Source organism: Oncorhynchus mykiss, chromosome 1 (genome assembly GCF_057628025.1).
Source record: "Oncorhynchus mykiss isolate SJ-2025 chromosome 1, ASM5762802v1, whole genome shotgun sequence".
In the NCBI taxonomy this organism is placed as follows: domain Eukaryota; kingdom Metazoa; phylum Chordata; class Actinopteri; order Salmoniformes; family Salmonidae; genus Oncorhynchus; species Oncorhynchus mykiss.
Genome location: NC_143022.1, coordinates 84504285 through 84525749, shown reverse-complemented (window position 1 = coordinate 84525749; position 21465 = coordinate 84504285). Strand labels below are relative to the sequence as shown.

General features: G+C 45.3%; 1 protein-coding gene across 8 annotated transcripts in view; it reads left to right on the top strand.

Annotated features, from left to right (window-relative positions):
• Positions 1-21465, top strand: part of zmiz1a (zinc finger, MIZ-type containing 1a) — a 226251-nt gene that overhangs the window by 131875 nt on the left and 72911 nt on the right. For 4 of the 8 annotated variants that reach the window (XM_036986835.2, XM_036986831.2, XM_036986832.2 and 1 more), the window contains exons 4-5: positions 12168-12309; positions 20417-20534. In XM_036986835.2, the coding sequence (XP_036842730.1) occupies positions 20466-20534 (69 nt within the window). In that variant the 5' untranslated portion in view covers positions 12168-12309; positions 20417-20465. The remainder of the gene's footprint in view (positions 1-12167; positions 12310-20416; positions 20535-21465) is intronic. The other 4 variants (XM_090242241.1, XM_090242225.1, XM_090242233.1 and 1 more) reach the window with 1 other exon arrangement.

The following is a 21465-nucleotide window of genomic DNA, read 5'->3' as shown; positions in this document are numbered from 1 at the left end:
CAGTTGTGTGTGAGTGTGAGGCGGAAAGAGGACAGCTCAGCTGAGTGATGTGGATTGGCTTGTTTGGAAAACACATGACTGCAGAGAATATCAGAGAAATATGGGGAGAGAGAGAGTGGGGGAGAGGGAAAAGAGAGAGTCACTCTGTGCCGTGCTGCAGCCCATAACACATTAGAGCAAATGAATCCATTCCACTGCCTGTTATGGTTGCTCACTCACAGGGTCGGGGAAAGGAGGGGAGGGATGGAGAGCGAGCGTGGCAGGGCTTAGAGGAAGGAGAGGGAAGGGAGGGAGTGTGGCAGGGCTCAGAGGAAGGAGAGGGAGGGAGGGAGCGTGGCAGAGCCTTAAATGAAGGGGAGGGGAGAGTGTTGCTGTAAGCTGCTGGGGGATACAACACATTCAAAGATGAACAGAGAGTAGTAGAGTACCTTCTCCTCTCTCTCCCTCCTTTCTTCCCTCTCTCTCTCTCTCTCCCTCCTCTCTTCTCTCTCTCTCCCTCCTCTCTTCTCTCTCTCTCCCTCCTCTCTTCCCTCTCTCTCTCTCTCTCCCTCCTCTCTTCCCTCACTCTCTCTCCCTCCTCTCTTCCCTCTCTCTCTCCCTCCTCTCTTCCCTCTCGCTCTCCCTCCTCTCTTCCCTCTCTCTCTCTCCCTCGTCTCTTCCCCCTCTCTCTCCCTCCTCTCTTCCCTCTCTCTCTCTCTCTCCCTCCTCTCTTCCCTCCCTCCCTCCCTCCCTCCCTCCCTCTCTCCCTCTCTCCCTCCCTCCCTCCCTCTCTCTCTCTCTCTCTCTCTCTCTTCCCTCCCCCTCTCTCTCTCCCTCCTCTATTCCCTTTCTCGCTCCCTCCTCTATTCCCTCTCTCTCTCGCTCTCCCTCCTCTCTTCCCCCTCTCTCTCCCTCTCCCTCCTCTCTTCCCCCCCTCTCTCTCCCTCCTCTCTTCCCCCCTCCTCTCTTCCCTCTCTCTCTCTCTCTCTCTCCCTCTCTTCCCTCCCTCTCTCTCTCTCTCCCTCCTCTCTTCCCTCCCTCCCCCTCTCTCTCTTCCCTCCCCCCTCTCTCTCTCCCTCCTCTCTTCCCTCTCTCTCTCCTCTCTTCCTTCTTTCTCTATCCCTCCTCTCTTCCCCCTCTCTCTCTCTCTCTCTCTCCCTCCTCTCTTCCCTCTTTCTCTCTCTCTCTCCCTCCTCTCTTCCCTCTCTCTCTCTCTCTCTCTCCCTCCTCTCTTCCCTCTTTCTCTCTCTCTCTCCCTCCTCTCTTCCCTCTTTCTCTCTCTCTCCCTCCTCTCTTCCCTCTTTCTCTCTCTCTCTCCCTCCTCTCTTCCCTCTCTCTCTCTCTCTCTCCCTCCTCTCTCCCCTCTTTCTCTCTCTCTCTCCCTCCTCTCTTCCCTCTCTCGCTGTCTCTCTCTCTCTCCCCCTCCTTTCTTCCCTCTCTCTCTCTCTCTCTCTCTCTCTCTCTCTCTCTCTCTCTCTCTCTCTCTCTCTCTCTCTCTCTCAATTCAATTCAAGGGCTTTATTGGCATGGGAAACATTGCCAAAGCAAGTGAAGAAGATAATAAACAAAAGTGAAATTAACAGTAAAAATTAACAGTAAACATTACACTCAGAAGTTCCAAAATAATAAATGTTATATTATGTATATGTACAGTGTTGTAACGATGTGCAAATAGTTAAAGTACAAAAGGGAAAATAAATAAACATAAATATGGGTTGTATTTACAATGGTGTTTGTTCTTCACTGGTTGTCCTCTTCTCGTGGCAACAGGTCACAAATCTTGCTGCTGTGATGGCACACTGTGGTATTTTGCCCAGTAGATATGGGAGTTTATCAAAATTGGTTTTGTTATCAAATTATTTGTGAATCTGTGTAATCTGAGGGAAATATGTGTCTCTAATATTGTCATACATTGGGCAGGAGGTTAGGAAGTGCAGCTCAGTTTCCACCTCATTTTATGGGCAGTGTGCACATAGCCTGTCATCTCTTGAGAGCCAGGTCTGCCTACGGCGGCCTTTCTCAATATCAAGGCTATTCTCATTGAGTCTGTACATAGTCAAAGCTTTCCTTAAGTGTGGGTCAGTCACAGTGGTCAGGTTTTCTGCCACTGTGTACTCTCTGTTTGGGGCCAAATAGCATTCTAGTTTGCTCTGTTTTTTTTGTTAGTTCTTGCCAATGTGTTAAGTCATTATCTTTTTTTTCTCATGATTTGGTTAGGTCTAATTGTATTGCTGTCCTGGGGCTCTGTGGGGTCTGTTTGTGAAAAGAGCCCCAGGACCAGCTTGCTTAGGTTCATCTCTCTGTAGGTGATGGCTTTGTTATAGAAGGTTTGGGATTCACTTCCTTTTAGGTGGTTGTAGAATTTAATGGCTCTCTTCTGGATTTTGATAATTAGCGGTTATCGGCCTAATTCTGCTCTGCATGCATTATTTGGTGTTTTACATTGTACACTGAGGATATTTTTGCAGAATTCTGCATGCAGTCTCAATCTGGTGTTCGTCCCATTTTGTGAATCTTTGGTTGGTGAGCGGACCCCAGACCTCACAACTAGAAAGGGCAATGGGTTCTATAACTGATTCAAGTATTTTTAGCCAGATCCTAATTGGTATGTCAAATTGTATGTTCCTTTTAATGGCATATAAGGCCCTTCTTGCCTTGTCTCTAAGATTGTTCACTTCTTTGTGGAAGTTACCTGTGGCACTGATGTTTAGGCCATCGTTTGTGTAGTTTTTCGTGTGCTATAGGGCCACGGTGTCTAGATGGTATTTGTAGTCCTGGCAACTGAACCTTTTTTGGAACACCATTATTTTGGTCTTACTGAGATCTACTGTCAGGGCCCAGGTCTGTCAGGGCCCAGGTCTGACAGAATCTGTGCAGACGTTCTAGGTGTTGCTGTAGGCCCTCCTTGGTTGGTGACAGAAGCACCAGATCATCAGCAAACAGTAGACATTTGACTTCAGATTCTAGTAGGGTGAGGCTGGGTGCTGCAGGCTGTTCTAGTGCCCTCGCTAATTTGTTGATATATACAGTGGCAAGAAAAAGTATGTGAACCCTTTGGAATTTCCACAACAATAGACAAACATAGTGTGCTTAAACTAATAGCACACCAATTATTGTATGTGTCTTGTCTATATTGAATACATCATGTAAACATTCACAGTGTAGGTTGGAAAAAGTATGTGAACCCAGAGGCTAATGACTTCTCCAAAAGCTAATTGGAGTAAGGAGTCAGCTAACCTGGAGTCCAATCAATGAGATTGGAGATATCGGTTAGAGCTGTCATGCCCTATAAAAAACACTCACAAAATGTGAGTTTGCTACTCACAAGAAGCATTTCCTGATGTGAGCCAGGCCTCAAATGAAAGAAATCTCAGAAGACATCATTTTAAGAATTATTAACTTGCATAAAGCTGAAAAGGGTTACTAAAGTATCTCTAAAAGCCTTGATGTTCATCAGTCCACGGTAAGATAAACTGTCTATAAATGGAGAAAGTTCAACACTGTTGCTACTCTCCCTAGGAGTGGCCGTCCTGCAAAGATGACTGCAAGAGCACCGTGCAGAATGCTTAATAAGGTTAAGGTTAAGAAGAATCCTAAAATGTCAGCTAAAGACTTACAGAAATCATGGGAGGACACCACGGAAGAAGCCACTGCTGTCCAAAAAAAAACATTACTGCATGTCTGAAGTTCGCAAAAGTGCAAAATATTATGTGGACAGATGAAACTACATTTGAGTTGTGGAACATCCAGGTGCACTTTTGCAAACTTCAGATGTGCATCAATAATTTTTTGGGACAGCAGTGGCTTCTTCTGTGGTGTCCTCCCATAAACACACAACACTATGTATGGAGAAAAAAAGGCACAGCACATCAACATCAAAACCTCATCCCAACTGTAAAGTATGGTGGAGGGAGCATCATGGTTTGGGACTGCTTTGCTGCCTCAGGGCCTGGGCAGCTTGTTATCACGAAAAAATTAATTCCCAAGTTTATCAAGACATTTTGCAGGAGAATGTAAGGCTATCTGTCTGCCAATTGAAGCTCAACAGAAGTTGGGTGATGCAACAGGACAATGACCCAAAACACAGAAGTAAATCAATAACAGAATGGATTAAGTGTGGCCCAGTCAGAGTCCTGACCTCAACCTGATTGAGATGCTGTGGTATGACCTCGAGAGCGGTTCACAGCAGACATCCCAAGAATATTGCTAAACTGAAACAGTTTGTAAAGAGGAATGGTCCAAAATTCCTCCTGGCCGTTGTGCAGTTCTGATCCGCAACTACAGAAAATGTTTGGTTGAGGTTATTGCTGCCAAAGGAGGGTCAGCCAGTTATTAAACCCAAGGGTTCACATACTCCCCCCCCCCCCCCCTCCCCCCTGCACTGTCAATGTTTACATGGTGTGTTCAATAAAGACATGAAAACGTGTTTGTGTTATTGGTTTAAGCAAACTGTGTTTGTCTATTGTTGTGACCTAGATCAGATTTTATGACCAATATATGCAGAAATCCAGGTATTTCCAAAAGGTTCACATACTTTTTCTTGCCGCTCTATGTTATAGAGGGTGGGCCTTAAGCTGCATCCCTGACTCCCCCCACGGCCCTTTGGAAAGCAATGTGTGTTTTTCCCACATTTTCACCGCACACTTGTTGTTTGTGTACATGGATTTGATAATGTTGTATACTTTTCCTTCAACACCACTTTCCATCAATTTGTATAGCAGACCATCATAGCAAATTGAGTCGAAGGCTTTTTTGAAATCAACAAAGCATGAGAAGACTTTGCCTTTGTTTTGGTTTGTTTGTTTGTCAATTAAGGTGTGCAGGGTGAATACGTGGTCTGTCGTACGGTAATTTGGTAAAAAGCCAATTTGACATTTTCTCAGTACATTGTTTTCACTGAGGAAATGTATGAGTCTGCTGTTAATGATAATGCAGAGGACTTTCTCAAGGTTGCTGTTGATGCATTTCCCACGGTAGTTATTGGGGTCAAATTTGTCTCCACTTTTGTGGATTGGGGTGATCAGCCATTGGTTCCAAATATTTGGAGGATGCCAGAGCTGAGGATGATGTTAGAGTTTAAATATAGCAAATTGGAATTTGTTGTCTGTATATTTGATCATTTCATTGTGGACACCATCAACATCACAGGCCTTTTTGTGTTGGAGGATTTGTATTTTCTTCTGTAATTCATTCAATGTAATTGGAGAATCCAGTGGGTTCTGGGAGTTTTTAATAGTTGATTCTAAGATTTGTATTTGATTATGTTTTTGCTGTTGGTTCTTTGTTATAGAACCAAACAGATTGGAGAAGTGGTTTATCCATACGTCTCCATTTTGGATAGATAACTCTTTGTGTTGTTGATATTTTAGTTTTCTTCCCATTTTCCCAGAAGTGGTTAGAGTCTATGGATTCTTCAATTACATTGAGCTGATTTCTGACGTGCTGTTCCTTCTTTTTCCGTAGTGTAGTTCTGTATTGTTTTAGTGATTCACCATAGTGAAGGTGTAGACTCAGGTTTTCTGGTTCTCTGTTTTTGGTTGGATAGGTTTCACAATTACTTTCTTATGTTTTTGCATTCTTCATCAAACCATTTGTCATTGTTGTTCATTTACTTTGGTTTTCTGTTTGACATTTTTAGATTTGATAGGGAAGCTGAGGTCAAATATACTGTTTAGATTTTCTACTGCCAAGTTTACACCTTCACTATTACAGTGGAACGTTTTGTCCAGGAAGTTGTCTAAAAGGGATTGAATTTGTTGTTGCTTAATTGTTTTTGGTAGGTTTCCACTCTACATTCCTTCCATCTATAGCATTTCTTAATATTACTCAGTTCCTTTGGCTTTGATGCCTCATGTTCAAGTAGACTGTGATTTTGCTGTGATCTAATAGGGGTGTCCGTGGACTGACTGTGAACGCTCTAAGAGAGTCTGGGTTGAGGTCAGTAATAAAGTAGTCTACAGTACTACTGCCAAGAGATGAGCTATAGGTGTACCTAACATAGGAGTCCCCTCGAAGCCTACCATTGACTATGTACATACCCTCTCTCTCTCTCTGACCTCTCTTTCTGACCTCTGACCTCTCTTTCTGACTAGAGAGGAGTGGTGAATGTGGACACCCATTCAAATGAGTGGAATCGGTTATGTCAGCCACACCCTTTGCTGACAGGTATATAAAATAACAGGTATATAAAATTTGATTTGATTTGAACATCTATCACACCACCATGCAATCTCCATAGACAAACATTGGCAGTAGAATGGCCTTACTGAAGAGCTCTGACTTTCAACGTGGCACTGTCATAGGATGCCACCTTTCCAACAGTTTGTCAAATTTCTGCCCTGCTAGTTCTGTCCTGGTCAACTGTAAGTGTTATTGTGAAGTGGAAATGTCTAGGGGCAACAACAGCTCAGCCACAAAGTGGTAGGCCACACAAGCTCAAAATCATCTGACCTCGGTTGCAACACTGTCTCTGGAAGCAACGTCAGCACAAGAACTGTTCTTCGGGAGCTTCATGAAATGACTTTCCATGACCGAGCAGCCGCACACAAGCCTAAGATCACCATGTGCAATGCCAGGCATCGCCTGGAGTAATGTTAAGCTTTCCTCCATTGGACTCTTTAGTGGTGGAAACACGTTCTCTAGAGTGATGAATCACACTTCACCATCTGGCAGTATGACGGACGAATATGGGTTTGGCGGATGCCAGGAAAACACTACCTGTCCCAACGCTACCTGTCCCAAAATGTCTCAGGGTAGGAGTGCTGATCTAGGATCATTTCCCTCTAGGATCTAAAAGGCAAAACTGATCCTTGATCAGCAGTCAGGCCCAGACTGTCTTCTCTCATATTGACACTGCATTGTGTGTTTGTGTGTGATTATGAAGACATATCATTTCCTCTACAGTGTTGTTGCCCACCATACTCCAGTGATTTTATATTACTGAGTTTCTGTTTCAGAGCAGTAATTATTTGCCCCACTACCCCTCAGGTTGTTGGGCTCATCATTGCAGGGTACATTGTGTGTGTTTGTAGTAGCTTTACTGCAGTGTGTGGTTTTGTGGTTTGGTTATTTGTAGTAGCTTTACTGCAGTGTGTGGTTTTGTGGTTTGGTTGTTTGTAGTAGCTTTACTGCAGTGTGTGGTTTTGTGGTTTGGTTATTTGTAGTAGCTTTACTGCAGTGTGTGGTTTGGTTATTTGTAGTAGCTTTACTGCAGTGTGTGGTTTTGTGGTTTGGTTATTTGTAGTAGCTTTGGTTATTTTGATTCACCACGGCCTCCTGTCGCTTTTTAAGGCTTGTTAAATGCACAACATAATTCTGTGTGTTTGTGTGTGTTTGTGTGTGTGTGTGTGTGTGTGTGTAAGCCTTGCTCTGCACCACTGGTAAGTGGAACTCGACACAGCTGATGAGGTTATTGAAGAGGCAATTCACCTGCAACTCCACACAAACACACACACACACACACACAAAGCTTGAAAACACATTTTGGGACACATGTACCCTGAAAAACCCATTATTACCCACAATTCAAAATGAGTTTTCAGTACTTTTTAATGAATTTATCATCCTTGGAAAGAAGTGGTGAAGCAGAGTAGCACAGCAAGCTGTTTCATCAGACAGTGATGGACATGTTTCTGCTCTGAGACAGATAACATGAACTATTATTTCTCTGTGTTATTTTGATAGTAAGGACATGGAGTAGCTAGCTGTGCTTTCATCTCAGGGATTTTCCAGTACTTTCCAGCAGGAGTCGAGAGAAATAGAAGGAAGAGGGGAGAGAGGGAGGTGGAGGAGAAGGGAGGAGAGGAGAAGAGAAGAGAGGGAGGTGGAGAGAAGGAGAGGAGAGGGAGGTGGAGAGGAGAGAGGAAAAGCAAGGGAAATGGAGGAGAAGAGAGGATAGGAGAGAGAAGGGAAAGGAGGAGAGGAGAAGGGAGGAAACGAGAGGAGGAGAAGGGAATTGGAGAAGGGAGGGAAATAGAGGAGAATAGAGAGTAGAGCAGAGAGTAGAGCGAGGAGAATACTTACATGGTTCAAGCAGACCACCATAGTCCCTGTGCCCAAGAAAGTGAAGGTAAACTGCCTAAATGGTTACCGCCCCGTAGCACTCACGTCGGTAGCCATGAAGTGCTTTGAAAGGTTGGTCGTGGCTCACATCAACACCGGAAACCCTGGACCCACTCAACCTAGACAACCCTGGACCCACTCATCCCGGAAACCCTGGACCCACTCAACCTGGAAACCCTGGACCCACTCAACCCGGAAACCCTGGACCCACTCATCCCGGAAAACCCTGGACCCACTCATCCCGGAAACCCTGGACCCACTCATCCCGGAAACCCTGGACCCACTCATCCCGGAAACCCTGGACCCACTCATCCCGGAAACCCTGGACCCACTCATCCCGGAAACCCTGGACCCACTCATCCCGGAAACCCTGGACCCACTCATCCCGGAAACCCTGGACCCACTCATCCCGGAAATCCTGGACCCACTCATCCCGGAAACCCTGGACCCACTCATCCCGGAAACCCTGGACCCACTCAACCTGGAAACCCTGGACCCACTCATCCCGGAAAACCTTGACTCACGCCTACCGCCCCAACAGATCCACTGATGACACAATCCCACTCCACACTGCCCTTTCCCACCTGGACAAAGGGAACACCTATGTGAGAATGCTGTTCATAGACGACAGCTCAGCGTTCAACACCATAGTGCCCTCAAAGCTCATCAATAAGCTAAGGACCCTGGGAATAAACACCTCCCTCTGCAACTTCCTGATGGGCCTCCCCCAGGTGTTATGGGTAGGCATCAACACATCTGCCATACTGAACCTAAACACGGGGGCCCCTCAGTGGTGCTTAGTCCCCTCCTGTATTCCCTGTTCACCCACGGCTGCGTTGCCGTGCACAACTCCAACCCAATAATTAAGTTTGCTGACGACACAACAGTGGTAGGCCTGATCACCGACAACTATGAGACAGCCTATAGGGAGGAGGCCAGAGATCTGGCCGTGTGGTGCCAGGACAACAACCTATCCCTCAATGTGAGCAAGACAAACGAGCTGATCGTGGACTATAGGAAAAGGAGGGCCGAACACACCCCCATTCACATCGACAGGGCTGTAGTGGAGCGGGTTGAGAGTTTCAAGTTCCTTGGTGTCCACATCACGGTTCAAACACACCAAGACAGTTGTGAAGAGAGCACGACAACACCTTTTACCCCTCAGGAGACTGAAAAGATTTGGCATGGGTCCCCAGATCCTCAAAAAGTTCTACAGCTGCACCATCGAGAGCATCCTGACCGGTTGCATCACCGCCTGGTATGGCAACTCCTCTGCATCTGACCTTAAGGTGCGACAGAGGCTACTGCGTTCGGCCCAGTACATCACTGGGGCCAAGTTTCCTGCAATCCAGGAGCCCCCCTTTGTTTTCACACTGCTGCTACTCGCTGTTTAATATCTATGCATAGTCACTTTACCCCTACCTACATCTACAAATTACCTCTAACCTGTACCCCCACACATTGACTCGGTACCGGTAACCCTGTATATAGCCTCGGTACCGGTAACCCTGTATATAGTCTCGGTACCGGTAACCCTGTATATAGTCTCGGTACCGGTAACCCTGTATATAGCCTCGGTACCGGTAACCCTGTATATAGCCTCGGTACCGGTAACCCTGTATATAGCCTCGGTACCGGTAACCCTGTATATAGCCTCGGTACCGGTAACCCTGTATATAGCCTCGGTACCGGTAACCCTGTATATAGTCTCGGTACCGGTAACCCTGTATATAGCCTCGGTACCGGTAACCCTGTATATAGCCTCGGTACCGGTAACCCTGTATATAGTCTCGGTACCGGTAACCCTGTATATAGTCTCGGTACCGGTAACCCTGTATATAGGCTCGGTACCTGTAACCCTGTATATAGCCTCGGTACCGGTAACCCTGTATATAGTCTCGGTACCGGTAACCCTGTATGTAGCCTCGGTACCGGTAACCCTGTATATAGCCTCGGTACCGGTAACCCTGTATATAGTCTCGGTACCGGTAACCCTGTATATAGCCTCGGTACCGGTAACCCTGTATATAGTCTCGGTACCGGTAACCCTGTATATAGCCTCGGTACCGGTAACCCTGTATATAGCCTCGGTACCGGTAACCCTGTATATAGCCTCGGTACCGGTAACCCTGTATATAGCCTCGGTACCGGTAACCCTGTATATAGTCTCGGTACCGGTAACCCTGTATATAGCCTCGGTACCGGTAACCCTGTATATAGCCTCGGTACCGGTAACCCTGTATATAGCCTCGGTACCGGTAACCCTGTATATAGTCTCGGTACCGGTAACCCTGTATATAGTCTCGGTACCGGTAACCCTGTATATAGTCTCGGTACCGGTAACCCTGTACATACCTTCGGTACCGGTAACCCTGTACATAGCCTCGGTACCGGTAACCCTGTATATAGTCTCGGTACCGGTAACCCTGTATATAGCCTCGGTACCGGTAACCCTGTATATAGCCTCGGTACCGGTAACCCTGTATACAGCCTTGGTACCGGTAACCCTGTATATAGCCTCGGTACCGGTAACCCTGTATATAGCCTCGGTACCGGTAACCCTGTATATAGCCTCGGTACCGGTAACCCTGTATACAGCCTCGGTACCGGTAACCCTGTATATAGTCTCGGTACCGGTAACCCTGTATATAGCCTCGGTACCGGTAACCCTGTATATAGCCTCGGTACCGGTAACCCTGTATATAGCCTCGGTACCGGTAACCCTGTATATAGCCTCGGTACCGGTAACCCTGTATATAGTCTCGGTACCGGTAACCCTGTATATAGTCTCGGTACCGGTAACCCTGTATATAGCCTCGGTACCGGTAACCCTGTATATAGTCTCGGTACCGGTAACCCTGTATATAGCCTCGGTACCGGTAACCATGTATATAGTCTCGGTACCGGTAACCCTGTATATAGTCCCGGTACCGGTAACCCTGTATATAGTCTCGGTACCGGTAACCCTGTATATAGCCTCGGTACCGGTAACCCTGTATATAGTCTCGGTACCGGTAACCCTGTATATAGTCTCGGTACCGGTAACCCTGTATATAGTCTCGGTACCGGTAACCCTGTATATAGCCTCGGTACCGGTAACCCTGTATATAGTCTCGGTACCGGTAACCCTGTATATAGCCTCGGTACCGGTAACCATGTATATAGTCTCGGTACCGGTAACCCTGTATATAGCCTCGGTACCGGTAACCCTGTATATAGCCTCATTATTGTTATTTTATTGTTACTTTTTATTTAATTTTTTACTTTAATTTATTTTGGTTAAGGTCTTGTAAGTAAGCATTTCACAGTAAGGTCTACCTGTTGTATTCGGTGAATTTGACTAATAACATTTGATTTTATGATTTTTGTTTGTTGGAAAGGTGGCATCCTATGTCTATGGAGATTACATGGCTGTGTGCTTGATTTTATACACCTGTCAGCAACGGTGTGGCTGAAGTAGCCAAACCCACTCATTTGAAGGGGTGTCCACATACTTTTGTATTTATAGTGTGTATGAATGTACAGTATGGAATTATGCACACACACACACACACACACACACACACACACACACACACAGCAGAGCTATTCCATGCTGTCAGTAGCTCCTTAGATACCTGTGGCTGAAAATACAACAAAGCCTGTCCAACAAGTATTAGCAGAACATTGATGCTTCTATTTCATGAGATACAGTACAAAGTCACTGACACGACTAGTCCACTACATCACCAAGGTTAGGCTCAATTCCTTTTCAATTCAGGAAGTACAATGAAACTACATTTCCAATTCTCTTCAATGCTTTTTAATTGGGAACATTTGGAATTGGAATTTGTTTTACTTTCTGAATTGACTGGAAATGAAATGGATTTGAGCCCAACCCTGATCACTACTACATGCTGCCCTAATACATGGCTGTTGTTGACTCCTATAGCATCTAACCTTAGGAATGTACAGCCACGTGTTAGTCAGGGTAATACCACCCAGTGATATTCCAGTGCCCCAGCCACTGTCTACTGTATGTGTGACTGTTAATCAACCAGTATACAACTCTAACCCCACTACCACAGATACATTTAAACGGAAAGCTGACGTCCTATCTTACTGTCCTGTCTCTCCGCTCCAATCAGCCAATCCCAACGAGGAGCTGCGGTTGACCTTCCCGGTCCGGGACGGCGTGGTATTGGAACCTTTCCGGTTGGAACACAACCTCGCCGTCAGTAATCACGTCTACCACCTGCGACCGTCGGTACATCAGACCCTCATGTGGAGGTGAGATATGGAGAGACAGACACACACACATTCGACCGTCCATGGAGTCTTTTTCTGTACCTCTACAAATGTTCTTCCTCTAATAGAATGGCCTATCCATGGCAACCATGATGTTAACATTCCCTGGACAATATTGATTGCTGCATTCAGCGCATGGACAGGAGAGGAAGATAGGAGGGAGAGGAGAGAAGAGAAGGACCATGCGTTAACCTGGACAGTGAGACAGAAAGAATTAACACAACCTCCCTACTTCACAGAAACAGAACAAGATGCTACAACAAAGCTCCCTCCCCACCACACTCCCTCCCTCCCTCCCTCACTCCCTGTAGAACCATGTTTTCACCTCGCTTGGTTTCCTCCAGACGTGGAGGTTCCTGCTATAGAGATCACAAACAAAGGCATTGCCTACAGGGGGGAGATGGAGAGAAAGAGAGGCAGAGAGAGGTTGTGCAGAGAGAGGGGGCTGAGCCGAGAGAAAGAGAGGTTGAGGAGATGGGGGTTAAGGAGAGAGGGGGGGGCTCAAGCCCTCTCCTTTTCTCTCTCCATTTCTCTCCATCCCTTTCAATCTTTCTAATTGTCTTTCCCTGGTTCTGTAGTAGTAGTTAGAGTTCAGTTTAGGGTCGGAAGGGGAGACAGTTCATCAGTAGCCACAAGGTCAGACAGTGGAGCAGTGGTAGAGGGCTGGAGAGTCAGTGTGTCCCTGTGAGTGGTGCACTGATCTACTGCAGGTCTGCCTAGCTGCAGGTCTGCCTGTCTGCAGGTCTGCCTGTCTGCCTATCTGCAGGTCTGCCTATCTGCAGGTCTGTCTATCTGCAGGTCTGCCTATCTGCAGGTCTGCCTATCTGCAGGTCTGCCTATCTGCAGGTCTGCCTATCTGCAGGTCTGCCTATCTGCAGGTCTGCCTATCTGCAGGTCTGCCTATCTTCAGTTGTACCTGACTGCACGTGTGCCTGGTTGCAGGGATGCCTGGCTGCAGGTCTAAGCGGTTGCAGGTCTGAGAGGCTGCGGTGCTTTGGAGGGATTTGTAGCGCTTGTAAACTCTTACGGGAGCCCTTAGTAGGCTGCAGACGGAGTGATATGATGTGAGGAGGCTGGGAAGGACTGCAGTGGGAGAGAGTGTGGAGACACCTGCTGGAACATATCTGTAATTGCGGCCAGCGCTGTCTGTTCTGAGGACACTATTCCTCCAGTTTTGTAGCACTGATTGTCTTCACTGCCCTCCCACAAGATTTGCACTTTTACCTGACAACGACACTGAGTACGGTTACATACGTACAATAATGTGTTTATTGTGGATAGTCAGATTAATATAATAGTTTGATTAGAACGTTTACATGCTTTGCAAGAAGAACGATTTCCCTAATAAACCTGTTTACATGGACACATCTGAAATCAGGCCACCTGATGGCAATCTGAAAATAAACGTTCTACCACAATGAAGATATTATTTCTGGAAAACATATTTGATTCTGATTTCGGACATATAAAGGTTTTTATGTGAAAACTACCTTTAAGACACATGCATTCAGTTGTTCTGAACTCACTTCCCTCGCACTAAAGAGGGAGGCTCTCGGCTGGTGCTAGCACATACACAAATCAATTACACTGCTGGAACGTCGATTAAGGTGTTTACATGTCCTAATAATTTGAACCGTTGCTCAGACAACCAGGTGTTTAAATCGCCGTATGCTTACTTTGATTTTGACCTCACGCTGATTAAGATAAGCAGAGGAAGGTGTTTACATGACTATTTCATAGTCTGTCTTCTGCCATAATCAGTTAGAATGGAATTATTACTGTGCATGTAAACGTACTCAATGTTACAGTAGATTATGTTGTGTGTTTTGGATCATAATGAATCACGGCTCTGGTTTTTCCGTGTGTTGTCCAACATTTTCACATGTCCTCAGCAAGTGATGTCTCAAAACAATTGCAATAACTCCTTTGAGTAGACTATATTTTCCTTTGAGTGGGTTGTATTCTCCTTTGAGTGGGTTGTATTTTCCTTTGAGTGGGCTATATTCTCCTTTGAGTGGGTTGTATTCTCCTTTGAGTGGGCTATATTCTCCTTTGAGTGGGCTATATTCTCCTTTGAGTGGGTTGTATTCTCCTTTGAGTGGGCTATATTCTCCTTTGAGTGGGTTGTATTCTCCTTTGAGTGGGTTGTATTTCCTTTGAGTGGGCTATATTCTCCTTTGAGTGGGTTGTATTCTCCTTTGAGTGGGCTATATTCTCCTTTGAGTGGGTTGTATTTTCCTTTGAGTGGGTTGTATTCTCCTTTGAGTGGGCTATATTCTCCTTTGAGTGGGCTATATTCTCCTTTGAGTGGGCTATATTCTCCTTTGAGTCGGATATATTCTCCTTTGAGTGGGATATATTCTCCTTTGAGTGGGTTGTATTCTCCTTTGAGTGGGCTATATTCTCCTTTGAGTGGGTTGTATTCTCCTTTGAGTGGGTTGTATTCTCCTTTGAGTGGGCTATATTCTCCTTTGAGTGGGCTATATTCTCCTTTGAGTGGGTTGTATTCTCCTTTGAGTGGGCTATATTCTCCTTTGAGTGGGTTGTATTCTCCTTTGAGTGGGCTATATTCTCCTTTGAGTGGGCTATATTCTCCTTTGAGTGGGCTATATTCTCCTTTGAGTGGGCTGTATTCCAGGTAATTCTACTCCTATAATCCCTAATCTCCTAGTATTAGTAATACATGCACTGTTTTACCTCAGATAAGTGTCCCCTTGAACTTTTACCTTGGAGCTTAATGAAAGTGCTTCATTACAACTCTATTACTGTCCCTCCCTCCCTCCCTCCCTCCCTCCCTCCCTCCCTCCCTCCCAAGCCTTGAATGCAATAAAATCCAGTCCACAAAGCTCCTGAGCTGAGCAACATCTCTTCTCCCTCCTTCACTTTCTCTCCCTCTCTTTTCCTCCATCCTGCCACTCTCACCTTCTCTTCCACCCTTTTCCTTTCTTCTTCCATCCTATCTTTCTTAGTCTAGTCTTTACATTCCATATCCCTTCTCTCTCTCCCTCTCCTTCTCCCCTCTCCACCCATTCCTTTCTGCTTTTCAGCATGGTATCATAAACGTAAGCCTTTATCAGCTCTGAGCAGGGCTGTAGAACCCTGGCTACCCCAGTGCATCATGGGGGGTTGTTTCGCAGTGTTCTTTGTTTGGAGGAATTTGTAGCTGTGATGGAGATAAACGTGGCATGATGGAGGAATGAGGGATAGAGGAGTGACTGATTTACCACCACTACACCTATTAATCCATCGTCTTCTCCCTCTGAGCCACCCCGCCACATCAATTACAGAGGTAGAGAGGGAGGACGGGGGAGAGGTAGTGAGAAAGAGTGAGAGGGGAGAAATAGTGAGATCGAGGGGAAAGGTAGAGCGAAGGAGAGCGAGAGGGATGGAGATAAGAGAGGGAATGAGGGAGAAAAAGAGACACAGAGAGAGAGAGGCTGTACTCTCTGCTGTGAGGAGTAGCTGTACTAGTCAATCAGAGGGGCAGACAGTATTGATAACCTTAAACAGGAGGTGTGCTGCTGCCTGTCTGTCTTTTTACTGGGAGATAATGCGTATGGTGACGTCACCCAGGGCTTTGTGGGGGACCTCTCCCCCTGAGCGATGTGTAATTGGGGCCAGGATTTTGTAGGATGAGCTGTTCACGTAGGTGATAGCCAACAGCAACTTTATTTTTGTTAGATTATGTTCACGTAGGTGATGATCATCATCATTAACGTTGTTGTTTTCAACATAACTGGATTGCAGTGAAACGTGAATCCAGTAATCAAGTAGCTACTTAGTGCATTTTAGATTTGGTTCTGGGTTCCAAGATTACTTACAGTTGAAGTCAGAAGTTTACATAAACCGTAGCCAAATACATTTAAACTCAGTTTCACAATTCCTGATATTTAATCCTAGTAACAATTCCCTGGCCTAGGTCAGTTAAGATCACCACTTTATTTTAAGAATGTGAAATGTCAGAATAATAGTAGAGAGAATGATTTATTTCAGCTTTAATTTCTTTCATCACATTCCCAGTGGGTCAGAAGTTTACATACACTCAATTAGTATTTGGTAGCATAGCCTTTAAATTGTTTAACTTGGGTCAAACGTTTCGGGTAGCCTTCCACAAGCTTCCCACAATAAGTCAGGTGAATTTTGGCCCATTCCTCCTGACAGAGCTGGTGTAACTGAGTCAGGTTAGTCGGCCTCCTTGCTCGCACACACCTTTTCAGTTCTGCCCACACATTTTCTATTGGATTGAAGTCTGGGCTTTGTGATGACCACTCCAATGCCTTGACTTTGTTTTCCTTAAGCCATTTTGCCACAACTTTAGAAGTATGCTTGAGGTCATTGTCCATTTGGAAGACCCATTTGAGACCAAGCTTTAACTTCCTGACTGATGTCTTGAGATGTTGCTTCAATATATCCACATCATTTTCCTACCTCATTATGCCATCTATTTTGTGAAGTGCACCAGTCCCTCCAGCAGCAAAGCACCCCCACAACATGATGCTGCCACCCCCGTGCTTCATGGTTGGGATGGTGTTCTTCGGCTTGCAAGCCTCCCCCTTTTTCTTCCAAACATAACGATGGCCATTATGGCCAAACAGTTCTATTTTTGTTTCATCAGACCAGAGGACATTTCTCCAAAAAGTAGGATATTTGTCCCCATGTGCAGTTGCAATCCGTAGTCTGGCTTTTTTATGGTGGTTTTGGAGCAGTGGCTTCTTCCTTTCAGGTTATGTCGATATAGGACTCGTTTTACTGTGGATATAGATACTTTTGTACCTGTTTCCTCCAGCATCTTCACAAGGTCCTTTGCTGTTGTTCTGGGATTGATTTGCACTTTTCGCACCAAAGTACGTTCATCTCTATGAGACAGAACGCGTCTCCATCCTGAGCAGTATGACGGCTGCGTGGTCCCATGTTGTTTATACTTGTGTACTATTGTTTGTACAGATGAACGTGGTACCTTCAGGCATTTGGAAATTGCTCCCAAGGATGAACCAGACTTGTGGAGGTCTACAATTTTTTTCTGAGGTCTTGGCTGATTTATTTTGATTTTTCAATGATGTCAAGCAAAGAGGTACTGAGTTGGAAGGTAGGACTTGAAATACATCCACAGGTACACCTCTAATTGTCAATTAGCCTATCTGAAGCTTCTAAAGGCATGACATTTTCTGGAATTTTCCAAGCTGTTTTAAGGCACAGTCAACTTAGTGTATGTACACTTCTGACCCACTGGAATTGTGATACAGTGAATTATAAGTTAAATAATTTGTCTCTTAACAATTTTTGGAAAAATTACTTGTGTCATGCACAAAGTAGATGTCCTAACCGACTTGCCAAAACTATAATTTGTTAACAAGAAATTTGTGGAGTGGTTGGTAAACAAGTTTTAATGATTCCAACCTACAGTGTATGTAAACTTCCGACTTCAACTGTATGTACTAACAATGTTATGTATATCTCTGTCTCAAGACCTGTCCTAACGAAGCTGTATCTGTCTGTCCTTCCCTGTAAATAACCTGTCCTAACCAAGCTGTATCTGTCTGTCCTTCCTTGTAAAGAACCTGTCCTAACCAAGCTGTATCTGTCTGTCCTTTTCTGTAAAGAACCTGTCCTAACCAAGCTGTATCTGTCTGTCCTTCCTTGTAAAGAACCTGTCCTAACCAAGCTGTATCTGTCTGTCCTTCCTTGTAAAGAACCTGTCCTAACCAAGCTGTATCTGTCTCTTTCCCTGTAAAGAACCTGTCCTAACCAGGCTGTATATGTCTCTTTCCCTGTAAAGAACCTGTCCTAACCAAGCTGTATCTGTCTGTCCTTTTCTGTAAAGAACCTGTCCTAACCAAGCTGTATCTGTCTGTCCTTCCTTGTAAAGAACCTGTCCTAACCAGCCTGTATCTGTCTCTTTCCCTGTAAAGAACCTGTCCTAACCAGGCTGTATATGTCTCTTTCCCTGTAAAGAACCTGTCCTAACCAAGCTGTATCTGTCTCTTTCCCTGTAAAGAACCTGTCCTAACCAAGCTGTATCTGTCTGTCCTTCCCTGTAAAGAACCTGTCCTAACCAGGCTGTATCTGTCTTTTTCCCTGTAAAGAACCTGTCCTAACCAGGCTGTATATGTCTCTTTCCTTGTAAAGAACCTGTCCTAACCAAGCTGTATCTGTCTCTTTCCCTGTAAAGAACCTGTCCTAACCAAGCTGTATCTGTCTCTTTCCCTGTAAAGAACCTGTCCTAACCAGGCTGTATCTTTCTGTCCTTCCCTGTAAAGAACCTGTCCTAACCAAGCTGTATCTGTCTCTTTCCCTGTAAAGAGCCTGTCCTAACCAGGCTGTATATGTCTCTTTCCCTGTAAAGAACCTGTCCTAACCAAGCAGTATCTGTCTCTTTCCCTGTAAAGAACCTGTCCTAACCAGGCTGTATCTGTCTCTTTCCCTGTAAAGAACCTGTCCTAACCAAGCTGTATCTGTCTCTTTCCCTGTAAATAACCTGTCCTAACCAGGCTGTATCTGTCTATTTCCCTGTAAATAACCTGTCCTAACCAAGCTGTATCTGTCTGTCCTTCCCTGTAAAGAACCTGTCCTAACCAAGCTGTATCTGTCTCTTTCCCTGTAAAGAACCTGTCCTAACCAAGCTGTATCTCTCTTTCCCTGTAAACAACCTGTCCTAACCAAGCTGTATCTGTCTCTTTCCCTGTAAATAACCTGTCCTAACTAAGCTGTATCTGTCTCTTTCCCTGTAAAGAACCTGTCCTAACCAAGCTGTATCTGTCTATTTCCCTGTAAAATAACTTGTCCTAAATAAGCTATATCTGTCTCTTTCCCTGTAAAGAACCTGTCCTAACCAAACTGTATCTGTCTCTTTCCCTGTAAATAATCTGTCCTAACTAAGCTGTATGTATCTTTCCCTGTAAAGAACCTGTCCTAACCAGGCTGTATATGTCTCTTTCCCTGTAAAGAACCTGCCCTAACCAAGCTGTATCTGTCTCTTTCCCTGTAAAGAACCTGTCCTAACCAAGCTGTATCTCTCTTTCCCTGTAAAGAACCTGTTCCAACCAAGCTGTATGTCTCTTTCCCTGTAAATAACCTGTCCTAACCAAGCTGTATCTGTCTCTTTCCCTGTAAAGAGCCTGTCCTAACCAGGCTGTATCTGTCTCTTTCCCTGTAAAGAACCTGTCCTAACCAAGCAGTATCTGTCTCTTTCCCTGTAAAGAACCTGTCCTAACCAGGCTGTATCTGTATCTTTCCCTGTAAAGAACCTGTCCTAACCAAGCTGTATCTGTCTCTTTCCCTGTAAATAACCTGTCCTAACCAGGCTGTATCTGTCTATTTCCCTGTAAAGAACCTGTCCTAACCAAGCTGTATCTGTCTGTCCTTCCCTGTAAAGAACCTGTCCTAACCAAGCTGTATCTGTCTCTTTCCCTGTAAAGAACCTGTCCTAACCAAGCTGTATCTCTCTTTCCCTGTAAATAACCTGTCCTAACCAAGCTGTATCTGTCTCTTTCCCTGTAAATAACCTGTCCTAACTAAGCTGTATCTGTCTCTTTCCCTGTAAAGAACCTGTCCTAACCAAGCTGTATCTGTCTATTTCCCTGTAAAATAACTTGTCCTAAATAAGCTATATCTGTCTCTTTCCCTGTAAAGAACCTGTCCTAACCAAACTGTATCTGTCTCTTTCCCTGTAAATAATCTGTCCTAACTAAGCTGTATGTATCTTTCCCTGTAAAGAACCTGTCCTAACCAAGCTGTATCTGTCTCTTTCCCTGTAAAGAACCTGTCCTAACTAAGCTGTATCTGTCTCTTTCCCTGTAAAGAACCTGTCCTAACCAAGCTGTATCTCTCTTTCCCTGTAAAGAACCTGTCCCAACCAAGCTGTATGTCTCTTTCCCTGTAAATAACCTGTCCTAACTAAGCTGTATCTGTCTCTTTCCCTGTAAAGAACCTGTCCTAAGCAAGCTGTATTTCTCTTTCCCTGTAAAGAACCTGTCCTAACCAAGCTGTATCTCTCTTTCCCTGTAAATAACCTGTCCTAACCAAGCTGTATCTGTCTCTTTCCCTGTAAAGAACCTGTCCCAACCAAGCTGTATCTCTCTTTGTCTTCCAGAGTGTTGATGGCGTCACGTTAGGCTAGAGGACAGGAAGCAGTCATCAAGATGAACGCGTTGCCGTCAATGGATCGGCACATCCAGCAGACCAACGACAGGCTGCTGTGTATCAAACAGGTAAGAAACACATATCTGTAAATGCACAGAGGGCCTTAATGTCTTAAATGAAAGGTGATTTGTAGATCAGTGAGATCGAACAGGTTGCCGTGTATTAAACAAGTGAGACAATAGCAACTAGCAAAACCAAGGTCGTGGGTTCAGATCCTGGGTTCAGATCCTGGGTTCAGATCCTGGGTTCAGATCCTGGGTTCAGATCCTGGGTTCAGATCCTGGGTTCAGATCCTGGGTTCAGATCCTGGAAGAATCAAATTCCCACATTGTATGTATATTATTGTCTGAGTTTTGGCATGTTAAGTGGCATTGGCAGATCTTTTGAAAAAAAGGTTTGCTTGGATCCAAGGTGGTTGTTACAGTACAGTAGATGTCTGCACAGCCCCTTGCTCTGCTCATGAGACTCCTCCAGCCTACAGCTGCTCTTTCCACACACCATACCGCCTTATATGGCAATCTCTACCCATTAGCTACAGACCAGGTTGCACTGGGGCAGAGAGAGGGAGAGACGGAGAGAGAGGGATGCCCTGTTAAGTGCAAGAGACTCTAACTTCTAACTGTACTTCCACATACTCTTCAGTTGATCTCTGTCCTTTAGTCTCTTCCATGCTCTCTTCAACTCCTCCCTTCTACTCCTTCTCTGATTCACTGACATCTTGTTCTGTAATAGATAGCGCTGCACTGAGACCTAAGAGCAAGTGAGTACAGATGTCTGCCCGCATGCTGCCAGTGGGTTATTGTTCTGGTTTGGGGTCCTGGCAGAGGGCCAGTGGGCTGAACTGTTTTCTACTCAGGCAGGTATGAACAGCCTGATCCCCAGACAGGCCAGGGTAAACACGGACATTCAGTTGAGGACCAGGAGGCTTTGATGTCTGTCTGCCTGTGAGGCTGCCGACACCTCTGCCGACACCTCTCTCTCTCTCTCTCTCTCTTTTTC